Source organism: Bufo gargarizans, chromosome 5 (genome assembly GCF_014858855.1).
Source record: "Bufo gargarizans isolate SCDJY-AF-19 chromosome 5, ASM1485885v1, whole genome shotgun sequence".
Taxonomy (NCBI): Eukaryota; Metazoa; Chordata; class Amphibia; order Anura; family Bufonidae; genus Bufo; species Bufo gargarizans.
The window spans coordinates 213,513,153-213,533,657 of NC_058084.1; the positions used below are offsets into that span (position 1 = coordinate 213,513,153).

The 20,505-nt window shown below is 42.8% G+C and overlaps 1 protein-coding gene across 4 annotated transcripts in view; it reads left to right on the forward strand.

Annotated features, from left to right (window-relative positions):
* Positions 1-20,505, forward strand: part of HERPUD2 (HERPUD family member 2) — a 37,145-nt gene that overhangs the window by 2,829 nt on the left and 13,811 nt on the right. The window contains exons 2-6 of one of the 4 annotated variants that reach the window (XM_044294774.1): positions 818-1,191; positions 9,768-9,845; positions 16,063-16,176; positions 17,628-17,788; positions 18,240-18,359. In XM_044294774.1, coding sequence (XP_044150709.1) covers positions 1,045-1,191; positions 9,768-9,845; positions 16,063-16,176; positions 17,628-17,788; positions 18,240-18,359 — 620 coding nt within the window. In that variant the 5' untranslated portion in view covers positions 818-1,044. The remainder of the gene's footprint in view (positions 1-817; positions 1,192-9,767; positions 9,846-16,062; positions 16,177-17,627; positions 17,789-18,239; positions 18,360-20,505) is intronic. The other 3 variants (XM_044294776.1, XM_044294775.1, XM_044294777.1) reach the window with 3 other exon arrangements.

A 20,505-nucleotide genomic window follows, 5' to 3' on the forward strand; every position in this document is an offset into this window, starting at 1 on the left:
ATGCCCCTCTGGTCCGGTGACATCACTGTGCATGGATCTTTCTAATGGGGGAGGAATATGTGCGACTGGAGGCGGGATATGTATGAGGGGGGCGGATAGATGGAGGAGTGGACGATGTGCGGCAGGAGGCAGAATATGTATGAGGATGGCGGGTGCAGGGACTAGTTGAAAGACAGTAGAAACCAGGAGATGCCGCGCTACGCTGGGACCCACAGTGCAGTGTGGCAGGAAGTCATCACACAAATAAACATCAATGTCATCAATCTGTGGGGGACCGTAGGAGCCATGCAGCAGTGTAAAAAATACCGAAAAACATCGCGGGAAAAATCAGTGATAGTGAGTAAACTATTTTAGAAAAAATAATTTTGATCCCAGACAACCCCTTTAGCTAAGTGTTTATGATTTCTCAGTATGACCGGCACAAAGTGAAAGTACCAGTCACACAGCTAGAAAAAAAGTTTTAACATTTTTAATAAAGACCAATTGAAAAAATGCTTTTTAGTAAAATGCAATCATAAACAAAAATTGCCTCCAAAGGTGTACATAGCCTTTAAAGGTCTTATGCAGATGAAGTTAGGTTACATGGCTGCTGCCTCCTTCCAAAAAGTCGCCATATTTTTGGCCCCAAATTTTGAGCCATTACGCCAGCTTTTACGCCATCTGTGGCTGTGGATGCATTTGGGCATCTGCCCCTTTTGCCCATTCTGTAATATGTTCTTGAGTGTTGGCAGAAATAAGCGTGTCTCTTGAATTTTACTCAAAACTACGGTACATTTCAAGATCTATTACGGAATGTTTCTTCTTTTTTTTTTTTCAGCTCTCCAAGGAATAACTTCTTTTAACGGACTCTTAATGGGCAGTATTACAGTATCCAGGGGCTGCTCAGCATATTCCACATTTCTTCACCTTGATTGCCATAACGTCTGAAGTCTGAGATGATGCAGTGATGAGACAAAACACAGTGTGATGTTACAATGTCGCAAGCTTGTTGAAATACTGGGGGTTTCTTAAAGGACGGACCTGGAAAGTTAGTTTTACATTGCCATGGATCAATCTGTGATGGATAATCCTGTGACTTTGGTGATTAAAGCTCCCAATCAGAAATATGATGACCAAACCATTAACTGCTTCCTAGACTGGACAGTGGAGAAGCTTAAAACTCATCTCTCTAAGGTTTACCCCAGCAAACCAGTGAGTACTGTTGATTTCAGGGGTATGACACATAACAGTGGGCCCACTTCACCAAAACCACCTTCAGCAGAAAATTAAGACCATGAAAATGTTGATCTCCCTTAATGCACAGAGATAATGCACACAGTGATGTCAGAACAGGGTTAAAGGGGTTATCCCTTCTTAGACAATGGGGACATATCGCTAGGATATGCCTCCATTGTCTTATAGGTGCGGGTCCCACCTCTGGGACCCGCACCTACAAGGAGAACGGAGCCGGGGAGAGTTGTGGCTGGAGGACCCCGGGAAACTGTACACAGTAATGTCACAGTACAGGAATAACACCCACTGATATCTCAGTACAGGAATAATCTATGCAGTGCCTTTACACCATAGTAAGTATACAGTGATGTCATAGTACAAGTTTAATGCACAGGATGACATCATAGCACAGAAGTAATAGAAAGCTCACCATGTATGCTTTATGTAGTATACCTGTAGTATAGGGGGGGAAAAAATCAATGATGTCACAGTACAGTGATAATGCAAAAAGTTGTGTGATGTAAGTGGTATGACCATTGAGCGCTATAGTAAAATGTACGAAGTAGTCACTTTCTACATCCCCACCCCACCAACATCCAAAGCCATCACAAACTCCACCTTATATCTCAGTACAAATGGGCAGCATACTAACTGCTATCTGTGGTAGATTTCTTAACATTTTGTAAGTGCTTGGGCAACTCCTAACTGTGTAGCAACTACGGATTAGTTTCCCACTACCCTCTTCAATTAAACTAGCTGAACATTCTGGAGAACCTTTATCCATATGGTCAGAGGTAATTCATTTCAATGCAAAGTCTTGGGAGCTGTGGAGAAATCGGATTCCTTCCCAAGGCTGTCCATAGCACTTTTCTAGTGGCTTACTCGCAATACAGATGTCCAGTAAAAGCTTGTATCCCAATGATGACCGCTTCAGGGCATTGGTGGGGGCACAATACATTTTTGCTTTTATATGCTTTAAAGGGGCTCTCCATGCCCTGTATATTAATGACCTATTCTCTGAAAAGCAGTTTTGGGCTGCTGTGGTGCCAGAAGCTAACGCTGTGTGGAGTGGAAGCAGAAGGCTCTGTACATTGTGTTGCATGCTATGCTGGCGTACTGAAGCTCAGCTCCCATTCACTGGCCATGATGCTTCCTGCCCCTGTCCTATCAATCACATGATCTCTGGGCTTCCAGGTGACTGCAGGTGCTGCTGGGTCTTAGACCTAGGTCTCCTCTGCAGCAAGGTCCCGTAGGTTTTATTCCCCTGTACCTGGGACTACAACCCCAGTTACAGCAGAAATCGACAATAAAAAAATACACTAAGGCTAGATTTACAATAGTGTTATTAGTTCCAGCAGGCTGTCTCTCAGGATCCGGCATTGACAGATGTTACCGCAGAAAACTAAACAGCGATGTGAACCCGTCCTGGACAATGTGACGGGTCTGTGCCTGTATGCCAGGACAGTCATTACACGACATAGGCACTCAAAATATCAAGGGTCGTGTGTATTAACCACAATGTACATGATACTGTTAATAATTTATTATATTTCCAGTTCAAACTTAGCGAGAGAAGGATACAAAATTTAAAGATAATGTTATAGTTGATCAACTAAAATGAATGACATTTTAATTAAGAATAAATAGGAAAAATAGAAAAATTATATATATTTAAAATAATAGTTGCTGGGCACCTAGCCATAGGTTTTTCAGTTTGGTGTAGCCACTGACCTAGTTTTATCTAATTACACAACATAGGTTTCAACAGGTTAAAAGTCCAAATAATGCTTTATTTTCCCATTGCCCACGACAGCACCACGAGAGCGAGGATCCGCCCCCCAAAGACAGGAAACCTGAAGTTCAAAAAGGCGGAGGCTCTCCTCCCACTTCACTATGGTTTCCTTTCTCTGAGGGAAGCCTGTGGTCCTGCATTGCTTCTCCTTTGGGTGCCCTTTTTACCTGCAGTTCCCCCGTTCAATGGTGGTTGGCGGCATGTTTTGATGCGCTGGAGGTCCGGCAGAGGTGCGGTAGCCGGTCTTGAGGGCTCTGGAGCATTATGGAGGCATTTTGCTTGGTGTCGTGGATGCGCACCATAGGCATCTTTCTGCCTGGCCCAGGGGAGGAGCGGTTACTTCCTGAAGCCTGGTGTCTTAACAGGAAGTAAAGGCGTCTGAGAACAAGGCCTGGAACGCACATGTGCCGGATGTGGCATAGTGCGATGAGTGATTATGTCAGAAGAGGCGCATAAAGAGCGCGAAATCGTGATGTAGCTGCCGGCAGCTAAGATGGGAGTTTAACACTGCATGTGAACGTCTCCTGGTGGGTTTCTTTGGACGGCCCAGATTAGGAGCGTGGAACTTGCTGGCAAGCTATTATGGAGGAAGAAAGAAAAGATAAGGTGGACAATCATCCTTCCACTTCAGCTCTGGTACCTGCAAAAGGGGGGGTGAGGGGCTTCTGGACATATATATATATATATATATATATATATATATATATATATATATATATAATATCCCAAAAAAGGCTTTAGCCAAAAGTAGGAATAAAGAGTGTGCCCTATGCAGATGTTCTTTGTCTTCTGAATATGAAAATAAATTGTCAGGGCTGTATTGACAAGACTGTGGCAGAGGAGTCGCCGTCTTTTTATAAAAATCTTCAGTCTTTAGTCAAATCCGAGGTTAGCTCTTTCCTGGCCACAAAAAGTCTGGAGTACGAAAAGAACAAAAGCCCAGACTGGGTTAGCCGTTAGAAATGTTGTGTTCCTTGGACTCGGAAAAGGAGCAGGGTTTTCCTTCCTTTGAAAACCCCTGTTTCTGAGGTCTGATCTTATTCTTCTGGAGAAGATGAAAGAGAAATGGGAAGACCCTTTTTTCCAGTTGAGGATATTGATCGTTTATTGAAAGGAGTGAAATCAACTATGGGTATCGAAGATTCAAAAGAGCCTAAGTCTGTGCAGGATATTATGTTTGGCGTCTTGAAATTGGGCATCAAAGATGTTTTCCAGTCCCGAAAAATGTAAGGACTTTGATTAAAGGAGTGGGATAGGGTTCATATTTGTAAAAATACTAAAAGGAAATACCCCTTTTCGGAAGAGGATTGTGCCTAGGGCTTCAACGGGTATTCAATTAAATCGAGTAATTCGACACAAAAAAATCCTCTGCTAATTATTTGCATCGAAGATTCATTTGTGTCACGTGATCGCCGAGCTGGGGTGAAGCGCTTGCGCTTGCTATTGCTCCCGCTCTGTGGTCTCCTGCTGGCCCACAATGCACTTGGAATACTCACCTTTCCAGCAGGGGGCCTACAGACACTCCACAGCACATCCATGGTCCTGCTCTGCATTAACCTCCTGACATACGCACGCTATGACCTGTGACGTCAGGCCCAGAGCAGCGCGGAACGATGGAGTGTCGGCGGCGCCCCTGCTGGAAATATAAGTTGGTGACACCGAGGGGGTGAGGGCACGACTATGGCCGGGCGCCCGGAGTGCACAGCTTCATAGCAACCAATGACTGTGCACTCCAGGTTTCAGGAGGAGGGCACTGGGGTGGGAGCAGAGACTATGGCACTGGGGTGGGAGCAGAGACTATGGCACTGGGGGGAACTGATGCACTTGGGCTGATTGCACAGGGGAGAACGAAGGGTGTTGGGGACTGATTGCAGGGGGTCTGATGACAGTGGATTCTTTTTTTTCTTATTTGAGTACTCGATTAATTGTAAAAATAATCGGTAGAATACTTGATTGCTAAAATAATCTTTTGCTGCAGCCCTAATTGTGCCTCTTGGAATAAAGCAATATAATAATAGCAAAGACAGGTGCACTCGTCTTACTAAACCCTCAAACTGATGTTAAAATTGAAAGATTAGCCAACATATCCTACTGTGGAAGGTTTCCCAAGTAGCTTCGGAATAAAGCACCTAAGATAGACGTAGCTATTTATAAAGTGACTAAGAGGTAGTGTCTTCCCTCTAAAGACATGGGTTCTCTTAGAGACCCCTTAGATAAAAAAGCGGATGGATTCTTAAAAGGGGCCTAAGAAGCTTCTACATCTTCCTTTTAGACCCTCTATTGTGTCCATTTGTACTGCCCATTCCTTAATTATTTGGCTTTCAGAATTAGAGGACAGATTAAAAACAAATGGGAAGAAATCTTAGCAGGGATTCCCACCATTAAAAAAGCAGCAGATTGTTTAGCGGATGCCTCGGCGGATTATATTAGGTTAGCAGCTAGATCTTCTGCCCGTAGGGCTTTATGGCTAAAGGGCTGGAATTGAGATTTACTTTAAAAAAGGGGGTTATGTGCCGGAGAGTATCTTTTGGGTTCTGCTTTAGATGAGCTTTTAGAGAAAGCAGCAGATGACAAGAAAATATTTCCGGTTCAGGCTTTTTCTTCTAGGGGAAGGTTTCACCGTCCCTTTTGAGGTAGTAGAGAAGGAGATAAAGAGACAAGGAATTTAAGTTTAGGTCACAAAGGAGAGGCGGAAGTTTTTTGTTTTTTTTCTTCAGTCAATCCTTGGGTAAAAATAAAAACGTACAACCAGCAATGACACCATATTGCATGTAGGAGGAAGGTTAGCAAATTTTCTTCCTGCATGGCAACAAGTTTCCAGCAGTTCTTGGATCCTAGACACCATAGGTCAGGAATTAAAGCTGGAATTTCGTTCTCCTCCGGTAAGGTTTGTGGTCACAAGAACTGCTGGAGGGGAAACGACTTTAGAATGAGAGGTTCTAGAGTTGATAAAAAAAAGAAAGTTCTAATAATGGTTCCGAGTGGTCAGGAGGAAGGTTTTTATTCTCCTCTCTTTTTGGTGAGAAAACCAGACTGTTTATAAATTTAAAAAAACTAAATAGTTTCATGCTCGTAAAAAAAATTCTAAATGGAGACTATAAGATCAGCTTAAATATAAATAAAAATATAAATCTTCTCTTTCCCATTTGCTTATGGTGGTACTGAACTTAAGATGCCCATTTTCATCTCCCTATTCATCAGGATTAGGCCTCATGCACACGGCCGTTGTTTTGGTCCGCATCCGAGCCGCCGTTTTTTGACCCAATCACTTCAATGGGGCCACAAATGATGCGGACAGCACTCCATGAGCTGTCCGCATCCGTTGCTCCGTTCTGTGGCCCCTCAAAAAAAATAACATGTCCTATTCTTATCCGTGCTTTGCGGACAAGAATAGGCATTTATATGTAAAGGCTGTCCGTGCCATTCCGCACGGACGCCATCCGTGTTTATCGGATCCGCGATTTGCAGACCGCAAAACACACCACGCTCGTGTGCATGTAGCCTCATCAAAAGTTTCTCCGAGTAGCGGTAAAGGTAGGGGGAGTCGTCAGACATCTACAGTTTCGGGCCCTTCCTTTTGGACTGTCAATGGCACCAACTGTGTTCACAAAGGTGATATCAGAAATGGGGGCTCATATCAGAGAGGGCATTCTTTTTATCCCCTATCTAAACTATTTTTTTTTACTAGTAGGAGAAACACCAGAGTCCTGCAGAAGAGCAGTACAGGTGGTGTCTCAGATTCTGGAGAAGATGGGATGGGTTCTGTACAAAGAAAAATCAAGATGAGAACCCTCAGTCAGCATTTTTGGGGGTTACTCCTGGACCCTGTAGTACACGGACTCTGTGGAGAAGATTGTAAAACTAAGAGGAAAAAAACAGGACTTGACCGAAAACCCAAAGATATCTTTGAGAAAAGGTATGTCGATTCTGGAAAACCTGACATCTTGCATTCCCGCTGTTGTATGGGCCCAGTTTCATTCCAGGGATCTGCAGGGGGACTTGCTGGCCGCATGGGAAGGGGGCAAAAAATCCCTAGAGACAAAGATAGAAATATCGGATAGTACTTTACAAAATCTAAGATTGTGGTTGATAAAGGACAATCTGGTTCAGGGGGCTCCTTGGAGGAAGAAGGATCTTTTGTGTTTAACAGATGCAAGCCCCTGGGTTTGGGAGGCTCATATTCTAAACCAGTCCATTCAGGGTTTATGGAGGGGCAGTTTGAAGTCAGCCTCCTCAAATATGAAAGAACTAATGGCAGTGAAATTTGCGATGTTGGAAGTTCTCCAGTTAGTATCAAACAGACATCTCAAAGTCATGTCAGACAACAGGACTGTAGTTTCTTACATAAACAAACAGGGAGGTACCAGGAACAGAAGTTTGATGCTAATGATGGGTGAGATTCTCCAGTTAGCCGAACAGAATTGAAGATCTATTTCGGTGGTTCACATCAAGAGGACAGAAGATGTTCAGGCAGATTTTCTAAGTGGTCATTTGATTTTCCAGGGAGAGTGGAGTTTAAATCAGAGGATTTTCAAAAAGACAGTTGGGGGCTCTCTTCAATAGACCTTTTTGCTAAAAGTCAGAACAAGAAAGTGAACAAATTATTTTCCCTGTCTCCAGAAGGATTCCCATGTGGACTGGATGTTTTCCTTCACAGTTGGAATTTCCCTCTGGCTTATGCCTTCCCTCCTTTTCCCTTGATTCCCAGTTGTAACTGATCTCCTGGCACCCCGACTGGGTACCTCCGTCGAATGATGCTCCTAGTGCTTCCCGAGGACTCCAAGAACTCCACTTAACACCGTAAGCGCTGGAGACCCCACGAACCGCCGAAGCTTGGTTGAGGTCTCACCGTCTCCTACCCACCCTGGACCTACGACAAGGCTCCAGCCTCCAGTGGGCGAACCTCTCCTAATTCCAGAGAGCAGGAACAGCTCTTACAAGAGCTAGGAGTTAGTTATAGCCAGGGGAGTATACAGCGTATAGCAATCCCCATACACATAAGACGAGGCTCTATGTTGAATGTAAAGCAGGAACTCTTTATTGATCACACAAGCATTGACTGACTTATACACATTTTCCAACAAGGTTACCACCCCCGTGGACCTGGTTGGGAACTGAGGACATGACCTAGCAGCCAATCCTTTACAGCTTTACAGTTTAAACACAATGGTTTGATGTAATTATCACAGGCAGGAGAATACATAGTTTTAAACAATGTCTTCTGTCCTGCAGACAACCGAGGAGTAATTCAATTATCTCTCAGGACAAAGGGAAATCGCCAATACACACGTGGGGACAATAGGACAGGCATCACTATTCAAATATACAATGTCCCAACCATTACAGTAAATATAGACATTTAAGAAAGTTGCTCTGTGACGGACCCATGGGAACTTCCGGAAGTCCACAACCTTCTGTCTCAGGGGCTGATTTTTCATCCGCAGATAAAGGGCCTCCATATGACGAAGAGTCTTTTCATTGTCTTGATGTTAGGAGATGTTTGATACAGTACTTGTCCAAAACTAAAGACTGGAGGAAATCTTCCTCGATGTTTGTTTCTGGGAAAAAGTAAAGGTCATACAGCATCTAAAAATACTTTGGCAATATCTTTTGACATTATTCATCTTCAGGAAAGTCTCATCCAGAAGGCCTTAGGGCCTATTCTACAAGAGCTATTTCTACCTCTTGGGCTGAGAGGGCTTCTATCTCTCTTGAAGATATCTGTAAGCGTCTTGTATGGTCTTTTCCAACCACTTTTTACAGACATTACCGGTTACAGTTAGACTCTTCTTCTGATTTAACCTTCGCTCCTAAGGTGCTTTCTGCTGTCAAGCCACCCTACGGGTCTCCTTGGTTAGCCACTCTCGTGGTGCTGTTGTTGCTGATGGAAAAAATTAAGATTACTCTTACCGGTAATTCGATTTTCCTGAACCCACGACAGCACCCTTATTTCCCTTACCTGTTTGTGTTGGTGGTTGGTGCAAATTTTTCACAGGTGTGCAAAAATATATATACATAACTTGATTGGAGGTTTTGATGCTAATAATTTTTGGAAGAGTTCCTCTCATCCTTGGAAAGACATACTGAAGTGGGAGGAAAGCCTCTGCCTTTTTGTACTTCAGGTTTCCGGTCTTTGGGGGTGGATCCTTGTGCTCGAGGTGCTGTTGTGGGTTCAGGAAAATCCAATTACCGGTAAGAGTAATCGTCATTTTTCCATCCAAGTTATACACTTGAGTGAATTCATGGCAAACAGAACATAAACAACAAAGCTCCTTGCCCGTCTGGGTGCTACCTAAACATAGTTGTCTCCTCCCCTCGCTAATTTCACAAAACAAGGGGAGATCAGGCTTCACTCAGCCACCAAGTCAACTAGCTTTGAGGTTCTGACACTGAGCATTTCAGCCCTGTATTTATCCCCACAGTAATGAGCTTGGCAGCTACACCTGTGTCTACCTCCAGGCTAGGGGAAAGTGTTTTACTGGAGTGTGGAGGGAATTCAGATTTTTATTACTTGGAGTAAAAAGACAACAACAGGTCGTATTGGGGTAAAATACAGGAGTTCTAAAACTAGAGCCAAATCCCTGGCTTTTGTGGATCAAGCATCCCCCCCCCCCAAATACCCTAAATTTCCTCAAACATTGGCAACTATACACTAGTGTTTTTGTTGGACTGTTATGAAGTAATTGTACCATGCTTTATTTGTTGCCATAGAATCAGTCGTACTTGGTGTGCTATCTGTAACGTCAGACTTATTTTCCTCTAGCAAACCAAGGATCAAAGGCTTGTGTATTCTGGCAAACTCCTCCTTGATCACTTGCGTTTGAAAGATGTTCTCAGGAAAGTAAGTATTCAGAATATTGCTATGCCTTCCTAATTCTACCTGTGAGTTTGTTGCCTGCAAAGTGTTTTGATCCAGAAACTTCAGATAGTATCTTTATGCTACAGACGACCCCCCCCCCCCCCCCCCAAATAAATAATCTGTTTAGAACTCTATAGTATTTGCTAAACATTTACAATGACTTGAAAGGGGTTATCCCATGAAAAATATTACTGATTAGGGACAAAAATCATTTTTGCAATGGATCTTTATTAAAAATATTGAGCCTTTCTGTCACAAAGGGTTAACTGTTTTTCTAGCTGTGTGACTGGTACTTTCACTTTGTCATAAACACTTATTTAAGCCACATGCTTATCAGTAAGAGAAGAATTGAGCTATGAGTATTTATAAGGTCAGAAATAAGGAGCCCATCAGCTGAGTTGCCTGACGGAACAGAGATAAAATTCAGATCCTGCTACTAGAGCACCATGCACAGTGAAAAGTGCTCAAAATTTTTAATAAAGACCAATTGAAAAAATGATTAACTCAAAATAAGTACAATGCTATAATAAAAAAAATGCCCCTAAAGGTGTACATAGGCATTAATGGCCCTTTACACGGGCCGAGAATCCGCAGGTTAATCGCTAACGAGCATTGTAATAATGCTGCCGATTACCCAGGTAAAAAATAATTAATGTGGACACAAAAATCGTCTTTTCACGGCAGCAAATCATACTGTGTGAGCAGCCTCTGCCGCTGGCAAACAACCAGTCAGGGACGAGCGATGGCATTAGCCCATACTGTGGAGGAGATCGCTGCATGCTAAAGCGGTGGTCTTCATTGACAAGCAGGCGATTGCTGGGAAGGAACGCTTACATCCGACTGCTATGTCGCCCTGTGTAAAGAGGAAAGAATGAAATTAATTTAATGTTGAGAGGAGGCATTACATCACCTTTACTGGATGCAGTACTGCAGTTTTTTCCTGCAGTTTTTTCCTGCAGTTTTTTCCATCTAGAAAAATGGATTTCAGATGGAAATAGTCTAAACAGATGCCAAATGTGCCTAACTGATGCACGGGATCTGTGTTCTTTTTCTTTTTCTTTTTTTTAAGGATCCATTTTCTTTCTTACTTCTGCAGGATCAGAAGAACAGGAAAATAACAGTGATGTAAACTGTCCCTAACCTATACAAATATATAAATGGGACGCATAAAAAATATGGTGGAAAGCTCTTCCATGTAAAATCTAATCAAAAGCCTCCGACTGGAGAAGAAAAAGTTCAGTCTTCAGAAGCATCAAGGCTCTTTACTGTAAGAACTGTAAGGGTCCATTCACACGTCCGTAGAATGGGTCCTGATCCGTTGCGGAACGAATCCGCATCCATTCATTCTCTATAGGGCCAGAAGAGATGCAGACAGCGCACACTGTACTGTCTGCATCCGCATTTCCGGAGCGCGGCACCGATCTTCATGTTCTTCATGTTCTATTCTTGTCCGCAATTGCGACCAAGAATAGGCAGTTTTATGGGGGTGCTGGCTGGGTGTATTGCGGATTAGCAATACACTATGGACGTGTGAATGGACCCCAAATCTGTGAAATAGACTTCCTCAGGACGTGGTCACAGCAGGAACAGTGGACAGTTTTGAAAAAAAGCTTAGATGATTTCCTACAACTAAATGACCTTTAAAGGGGTTGTCTCACTTCAGTAAATAGCATTTATTATGTAGAGGAAATGAATACCAGGCTATAGTTTGCAATAGTGGGTCAGAACATCTACAACGATGCCCCATATGTATAGGTTTTTTGTCTAAATAGTGTAAATCTAAATTTTTCACATTACCATATTCTGACCCCCATAGCTTTTTTAAAAATTTTTTTTTTTTTTTATAGTTATATCTACTGAGTTGTATGGGGGCAATTTTTTGGTGGGACAATCTGTAGTTTTTATTGATACCATTTTGGAGTGTATGACTTTTTGATCACATTTTATTAAATTTTTTGGGGTAAGAGAAGAAATGAAAAAAATTGCAAATTGGCCCTTTTCTGTTATGCCATTTACTGTATTTAAAAGATACTTTTATATTTTAATAGTACGGGCGTTTTTAGTCATATATATATATATATATATATATATATATATATATATATATATATGTTTTTTCATACTTTTTGGAAGCTTGTATGTGAGCGTACAAAATCCATATTTTAAGTTTGAACAATCAGGGATTTTTAAAATGCATTTATTACTATTTCTCATTTCTTATGTTGGCCTGCAGCATGAAGCGCATTTAAATCAATTACAGGCATCTTCATTGGCCACAGAGTAAGCCTGGAAGCGTGAGCTTCTGGGTTTTTCACCCTTTAGATGCCGTGATCTCACTTCTTCATGGCATCTAAAGGCTTTAATTATTGTGATCGGCATTATTGCCAGTCACGGTAATTAGCTGCGGGTCTCTGCTGTTTGAAACAGCAGAGACCTGCTGGCCATGACACTCGCTGCACTGGTGAGCGGCTGCCATGTTTGCCTATCACTACGGCGCTGGTAGCGAAAGGGTTAATGCTTTTTCTGTAACTCCCTTGCAATGCCCCATCTACTGCTCCATTCATTTGGGGGCTATTGATCGGTGAGATTTCCAGTGGTAGGACCCCCACAGATCTAATGGTTATCCCCTATAATTTGCATAGGACATAACTTTTAACCCCTTCATGACACAACCATATGATGTAGTGGAAACTGTAAAAAAAAATATCTTTATGGGATGCAAAAAAACAATGCAATCATAGTTTTATGGGTTTTGTTTTCACGGTGCTCCCTTTGCGGTAAAACTGACGTGTTGTTGTTATATTTATAGTTTTTCTTTTGTTTTAATGCTTTAAAAAAAACTTTGCCATATTCTCACCCCAATTACTTTTTGTATATCTGTCTAAAGGTACTTTCACACTAGCATTTTTCTTTTCCGGCACTGAGTTCCGTCATAGAGCCTCAATACCGGAAAAAAACTGATCAGTTTCATTCCAATGCATTCTAAATGGAGAGGAATCAGTTCAGGATGCATCAGGATGTCTTCAGTTCAGTCACTGAACGGCGTTTTGGACGGAGAAAATACTGCAGCAGGCTGGGGTATTATCTCCGTCAAAAATTCCAGATCAGGTGCTGGATCCGGCATTAAAAATACCGCAATGCCAGATCCGTCCTTTTTGGTCTGCGTATGCGTAGTGTGAAAGTAGCCTAAGAGTACCTTTTTTACAGCGTAGTCTGTATCATTTTTTTTTTTATACCATTTTTGGAGTGTGCATGACTTTTTGATCACTTCTTCAAATTTTTATTTTTTGGGGTGGCTCCATGTTGTTTTTCTATTGAATGCATACTGTAAAGGACTCTGAAGAAGCTCCCATCCTCATCATAGAACGTGATTTCCAACTTACAGCAGCTTTTCCTGACTGTTCTATGTAAGGACTTGCTTTATACAGGTCCTTCTAAAAAAAATTAGCATACTGTGATAAAGTTCATTATTTTCTGTAATGTACTGATAAACATTAAACTTTCATATATTTTAGATTCATTACACACAACTGAAGTAGTTCAAGCCTTTTATTGTTTTAATATTGATGATTTTGGCATACAGCTCATGAAAACCCAAAATTGCTATCAAAAAACATTTGCATATTTCATCCGACCAATAAAAGAGAAGTGTTTTTAATACAAAAAAAGTCAACCTTCAAATAATTATGTTCAGTTATGCACTCAATACTTGGTCGGGAATCCTTTTGCAGAAATGACTGCTTCAATGCGGCGTGGCATGGAGGCAATCAGCCTGTGGCACTGCTGAGGTGTTATGGAGGCCCAGGATGCTTCGATAGCGGCCTTAAGCTCATCCAGAGTGTTGGGTCTTGCATCTCTCAACTTTCTCTTCCCAATATCCCACAGATTCTCTATGGGGTTCAGGTCAGGAGAGTTGGCAGGCCAATTGAGCACAGTGATACCATGGTCAGTAAACCATTTACCAGTGGTTTTGGCACTGTGAGCAAGTGCCAGGTCGTGCTGAAAAATGAAATCTTCATCTCCATAAAGCTTTTCAGCAGATGGAAGCATGAAGTGCTCCAAAATCTCCTGATAGCTAGCTGCATTGACCCTGCCCTTGATAAAACACAGTGGACCAACACCAGCAGCTGACATGGCACCCCAGACCATCACTGACTGTAGGTACTTGACACTGGACTTCAGGCATTTTGGCATTTCCCTCTCCCCAGTCCTCCTCCAGACTCTGGCACCTTGATTTCCGAATGACATGCAAAATTTGCTTTCGTCCGAAGAAAGTACTTTGGACCACTGAGCAACAGTCCAGTGCTGCTTCTCTGTAGTCCAGGTCCTGCGCTTCTGCCGCTGTTTCTGGTTCAAAAGTGGCTTGACCTGGGGAATGCGGCACCTGTAGCCCATGGTGGCTCTGGATGTTTCTACTCCAGACTCAGTCCACTGCTTCCGCAGGTCCCCCAAGGTCTGGAATCGGTCCTTCTCCACAATCTTCCTCAGGGTCCGGTCACCTCTTCTCGTTGTGCAGCGTTTTCTGCCACACTTTTTCCTTCCCACAGACTTCCCACTGAGGTGCCTTGATACAGCACTCTGGGAACAGCCTTTTCGTTCAGAAATGTCTTTGTGTCTTACCCTCTTGTTTGAGGGTGTCAATGATGGCTTTCTGGACAGCAGTCAGGTCGGCAGTCTTACCCATGATTGCGGTTTTGAGTAATGAACCAAGCTGGGAGTTTTTAAAAGCCTCAGGAATCTTTTGCAGGTGTTTAGAGTTAATCTTCATCATCAATATTAAAACAATAAAAGGCTTGAACTACTTCAGTTGTGTGTAATAAATCTAAACTATATGAAAGTCTAATGTTTATCAGTACATTACAGAAAATAATGAACTTTATCACAATATGCTAATTTTTTTTAGAAGGACCTGTATAAAGCAAGTCCTTACATAGAACAGTCAGGAAAAGCTGCTGTAAGTTGGAAAGTTGGAAATCACGTTCTATGATGAGGATGGGAGCTTCTTCAGAGTCCTTTACAGTATGCATTCAATAGAAAAACAACATGGGGCCACCCCCATTTTTTTTTTTAAAGAAATATGCTAATTTTCTTTAGAAGGACCTGTATGCCTTAGTTATCAGAATATTATTTTTCTTATATCTGCATTTTCTCTTATCTCGGGTTGACATTTTGGGACTTTGGAACCAATTACCAGTTTTCCATAGAGTTATGGACTCAAGTTATAATGGTTTCAACTTGCAATGGTCATTCCATAACCAAATAATATTGTAACTTGAGGTATGACTGTATTTAGCACTTATCGAGTGATGGTTATTGTAAATTGGTGAAAGAGATCTTATGTCAGAAGAACTGGCATTAGTGCTGTGCTTTTTGTTCACCCTGTGGCATTTGAATGTGGCAGTTCATTTGCATGTACAATCGCCAACAGTGAGGTGATCTGAGATGTTTTTCGTGTGTAATATTTTTCTGATTAAGAGGCTGTTCACACAGCAGATTTTGCCCCGGAGTTTTGGCGTGGACACTTCGCCAAAATTCCAGCGGTGGCTGCATGGTGTCTGCCTCCCTTTGTCTTCAGTGGGAGGCAGCTCTGCAGTTTAAAGGGATGGTCTCACTTCAGTAAGTTGCATTTATTATGTAGAGAAAGTTAATGGAAGCCACTTCCTAATGTATTGTGATTCATGGCTAGATTCATTTTTCCATCACATTATACACTACTCATTTCCATGGTTACAGACCACCCTGCAATCCATCAGTGGTGGTTGTGCTTGCACACTATAGGAAAAAGCATCAGCCTCTCTGGTGGCCTGGACCATAGGTGCACACATAGGTTAGTGCTTTTTCCTATAGTGTGCAAGCACGATCACCACCACTGATGGATTGCAGGGTGCTCGTAACCATGGAAAAGAGCAGTGTATAAAATTAATCCAGCCATCAAAGGAGGCAATATGGATTATAACAATATATTAGTAAGTGGCTTGTATCTACATGATAAATGCTACTTACTGAAGTGAGACAACCCCTTTAAGGCCCAGCCGATAAAAGCCGGGACCGTGTCAAGGATGTATCTATTAATGGCTCATTGTACGACAGTCGGTTAAAGCTGTGGCATGCGATGGAGCTAAGCCGCTGTGGGTCTGTGGCAAGTGTGGCAGAAACTGTGTGAATGGGGCCCTTAGACTGTTATTCTTTCTCATTTCAGCAAGATGAATATCACATGGTTCATTTAGTATGTGCCTCCAGGACCCCACCAAATTCCCCCAAACCAAGCACCAGCAGAGAGAGCGCTGCAACTGACAACACCAGCAGTAGATCAGTAAGTTGTCGGATAGGCGAAACGCCTGAAATTCCTCCTGGTCCTGCACTATAACCCTGGGTTCAGACCTGAGCGTTTTACAGCGCGTTCCTACGCGCTGTAAAACGCTCAACAAGGAGAAACCAATGATTCCCTATGGGAATGGTTCTCACCTGGGCGTTTTACAGCGCGTACGATCGCGCTGTAAAACGCCCGACGCTCAAAAAAAGTTCTTGAGCTTCTTTGAGGCGTTTTGTCGCGCGTTCCCGTACATAGACTTTCGGGAACGCGCGACAATGTGTGCTCGCTTGTCTCTGTATGCGCGATTGCAAATGCCGGTACAATCGCGCATACAGAGCGCTCCATACCGAACGTTGAGGTGTGAACCCAGCGTAAGGGTGCATGCATGCAGCACTGCAGTTTATGCTGAGCTTCTGCTTGGATTTTCTTGCGTTTTTCTCTGTGTTTCCACACCAAAGTCTGCATGTGCTACCAGATAACACCCTTTACATTGCAAACCATGACATCTTCACTGAATCTCCTTGCAAACAATTGACATCCGCACTGCAGGTCAATTTCTACGTGAAAAATGTCTTATCTGCTACTGTATTAGGCTGCAGATTTTCTGCACCATGTACATGTGGGTTTGGGGTTGGTTCACACGTTGCGGAAATGCCGCAGATTTTCCGTTCTGCATTGTAGGCTGAAGATCAGCAGCAGAATACAGTTGCAGCAAAATGGATGAGATTTTCGCCATAGATGTCACCCCTTTAAATGCAGCAGGGTGAAGTCCACAGTGGGTTTTTGACCGGTTTGTGAGGACATGCCCTAAAGAACTGCTCATGACTGCCTGTTAGGGATTTTGATTTTATATTTTTTCAAGTGGGGAAGCTTTTTTTTGTTGCGCGTAATGACTTGTATTTTGGGTCACTACATGAAATGAGGACAGATAAGATGTCTGCTATATGTTATCCAGTCAAGCATAAGAAGCACAGAGGAGATTAGTGAGGAATGATAAGCGACTGGCAGTGAATTAGATATATGTCTGAAATTGGCTGAAGTCATCCATTATGTCACTGCAGTACTGCTTTGGCTGGTTTATATAAGTGTGTCAAGTGCCTATTGAATGTAATGATGTAACAGAGCCAACAGTGTCATAGGCGCTAATGAGTTAATGTGGGCATATAACAGATGTACTGGTGAGAGATAAGATTCTTTTGTGAACAGGGGATTAAAACAGCTAGGCCATTTTGTTGTAGTGTAAGAGCAGTCACACTAATAAACCAGAGAATTTTCTGTTCTTTTTGTGTTTTTTAGTTTTTTTTTATTATTTGTGCAACCTTTTTACAATTTTTTAATATATATATATATATATATATATATATATATATATATATATATATATATATATATATTTTTTTTTTTTATTACCACGTGTCGGTCATTTCTAAATTCGGATGTTCTTTTTACAGAATTCAGAACACTCAGGATCATCTCTCCCTGTATCTGCGAGCCGAGATATGCCATCCACACCATCAAACTCTAGAACCGAGGAAAACTTACGACATCGCCATAATCCTCATACATATACAGATGCCATGCACAACCACTCATTTCCATACAACAGACAACCGTAAGTCCAGTATAATGATGTGCGTGCAGTTTTTTTTTTTTTTTTACTACCGCTGTACAGGATTCTTTTTGCATTTTCTACTTGAGCTTTTTAAAATTGATGGTCTATGCTAAGAATACGCTCTTAGATATATTAAATAGGTGGGGATCCAACTCTTGGCTGCCCCCACAATCAGCCGTTGGCAGAGGGGTGAGTGTTGCAACCTGTTCATTGTTACATCAGTCTGGACACTGTTCGTACAACAGAAAACTCAACTGAATGGCACAAAGCTGCATTACCCTGCACCCCAGCTACTAAAAGTATGGAGTTCGGCAGTACAAATAGTAAGCCTGCCGAACGACTGATACATGTGGGTGCCAAGAGTCAGACCATCTGTCCTAAGGAGAGACCATCTATTTTACACATCTGGAAACCCTGTTTAATGTCAGACTAACAGCTATACTTTCCTTAGATCTGTAGGAAATCTTCCTGCACAAGCACCACCAGCGGGATTTCCTGCTTATTCAGCCTTCACCCCCTTACAGATGATGTGGTGGCAACAAGTATATGCACGACAGTACTACATGCAGTAGTAAGTTCATGTCGTCTTCTTTTTACATGTGTAGTAAGTTTGTGTGTATAGGAAGGAGTTCACGCATTTACTGCATTCTTACAATTCATAAAGTTAGGCTATGTTCGTTATTTGTTTGCAAGTCCACTTCTTCTATTCCATGTATTAGATTTATGCACTTGTAAGGCCTCTTTCAGACGGGTGTCCCGGATTTGCTCCGGATGCGTCCCAGGTGTATTGCGGGAAACCCGCGCGAGTGTGCGAACAATTTCAGTCAGTTTTGACTGCAATTGCGTTGCGTTCAGTTTTTCTCGCGGGGGTGCAATGTGTTTTGCACGCGCGTGATAAAAAACTGAATGTGGTACTCAGACCCGAACTTCTTCACTGAAGTTTGGGTTTGGGTTCAGTGTTGTGTAGATGTTATTATTTTCCCTTATAACATGGTCATAAGGGAAAATAATATCATTCTTAATAGAGAATGCTTAGTAAAATGTTGCTTGAGGGGTTAAAAAAATAAAGAATTAACTCACCTCATCCACTTGATCGCGCAGCCGGCATCGTCCTCTTTCTTCTTTGAGGACCTGCAAATGGACCTTTGATGTAATCCCGCTCACCACGCGGTGACCGCGATTACGTCATCAAAGGTCCTTTTGCAGGTCCACAAAGAAGAGGAGAGAAGACTATGCTGGCTGCGCGATCAAGTGGATGAGGTGAGTTAATTTTTTAACCCCTCAAGCAACATCTTAATAAGCATTCTGTATTAAGAATGCTATTTTCCTTTATAACCATGTTATAATGAAAAATAATACAGTAAATTGACTTTAATCAATTTACAAACATAATCTCCTAGCAATCATGAGTGAAAATCACATTAAAGCTGCACTTGCATGCGGATGCTATGTGATTTTTCACCCAGCCCCATTCATTTCTATGGGGCCTGCGGTGTGTGAAAAATGCAGAATATAGAACATGCTGCGATTTTCACACAATGCACAAGTGATGCGTGAAAATCACCGCTCATATGCACAGCCCCATTGGAGTAAATGGGCCTGGATTCAGTGCAGGTGCAATGCGTTTACCTCACACATTGCACCCATGCGGAATTCTCGCTCGTGTGAAAGGGGCCTAAGGCAAAGAAATTCAAATGAGGGAATGTATTAAGTGCACCCCTCAGGTCATCAATATCTGATCGGTGTGGGTCCGACACCCCGCTTCAGCGATCAGCTGTTCTGCAGTAGCTTGCTTCGGCGCCCGGACTACAGTTCAGTCTCTTGTGCATAGTGGACAGAGCTGGTTCAGCAGTGCTGCTCCCGTTCACTTTTTACATAGTAACATAGTTTATAAGGCTGAAAAAAAGACATTTGTCCATCCAGTTCGGCCTATTATCCTGCACGTTGATCCAGAGGAAGGCAAAAAAAAAACTGTGAGGTAGAAGCCAATTTTCCTCACTTAAAGGGGTTGTCCGGGTTCAGAGCTGAACCCGGACATACCCTTATTTTCACCCCGGCAGCCCTCCTGAGCCTTGCATCGGAGCATCTCATGCTCCGATGCGCTCCCGTGCCCTGCGCTAGATCGCGCAGGGCACAGGCTCTTGTGTTTTCAATAACACACTGCCGGGCGGTAACTTCCGCCCAGCAGTGTGTTCGGTGAAGTCACCGGCTCTGAGGGGCGGGCTTTAGCTCTGCCCTAGCCGTTTTACTGGCTAGGGCAGAGCCAAATCCCGCCCATCAGTGCCGGTGACGTCACCGGGCTGCCTGTCAGCCCCATAGAGAGCCCGGTATGTCACCGGAACTCCTAAAAATGCCTTTGCCCTGCGCGATTTAGCGCAGGGCAAAGGAGAGCATCGGAGCATGAACTGCTCCGATGCTCATGTCAGGGGGGCTGCCGGGGTGAAAATGGAGGGATGTCCAGGTTCAGCTCTGAACCTGGACAACCCCTTTAAGGGGAAAAATGCATTCCCAACCCCCATTCAGGCAGGAATAACTCCCTGGATCAGCAACCCATCTGTAGTAGCTATAACCTGTAATATTATTACACTCCAGAAATACATCCAGGCCCCTCTTGAACTCTTTTAGAGAACTCGCCATCACCACCTCCTCAGACAGAGAGTTCCATAGTCTCACTGCTCTTACCGTAAAGAATCCTTTTCTATGTTTGTGTACAAACC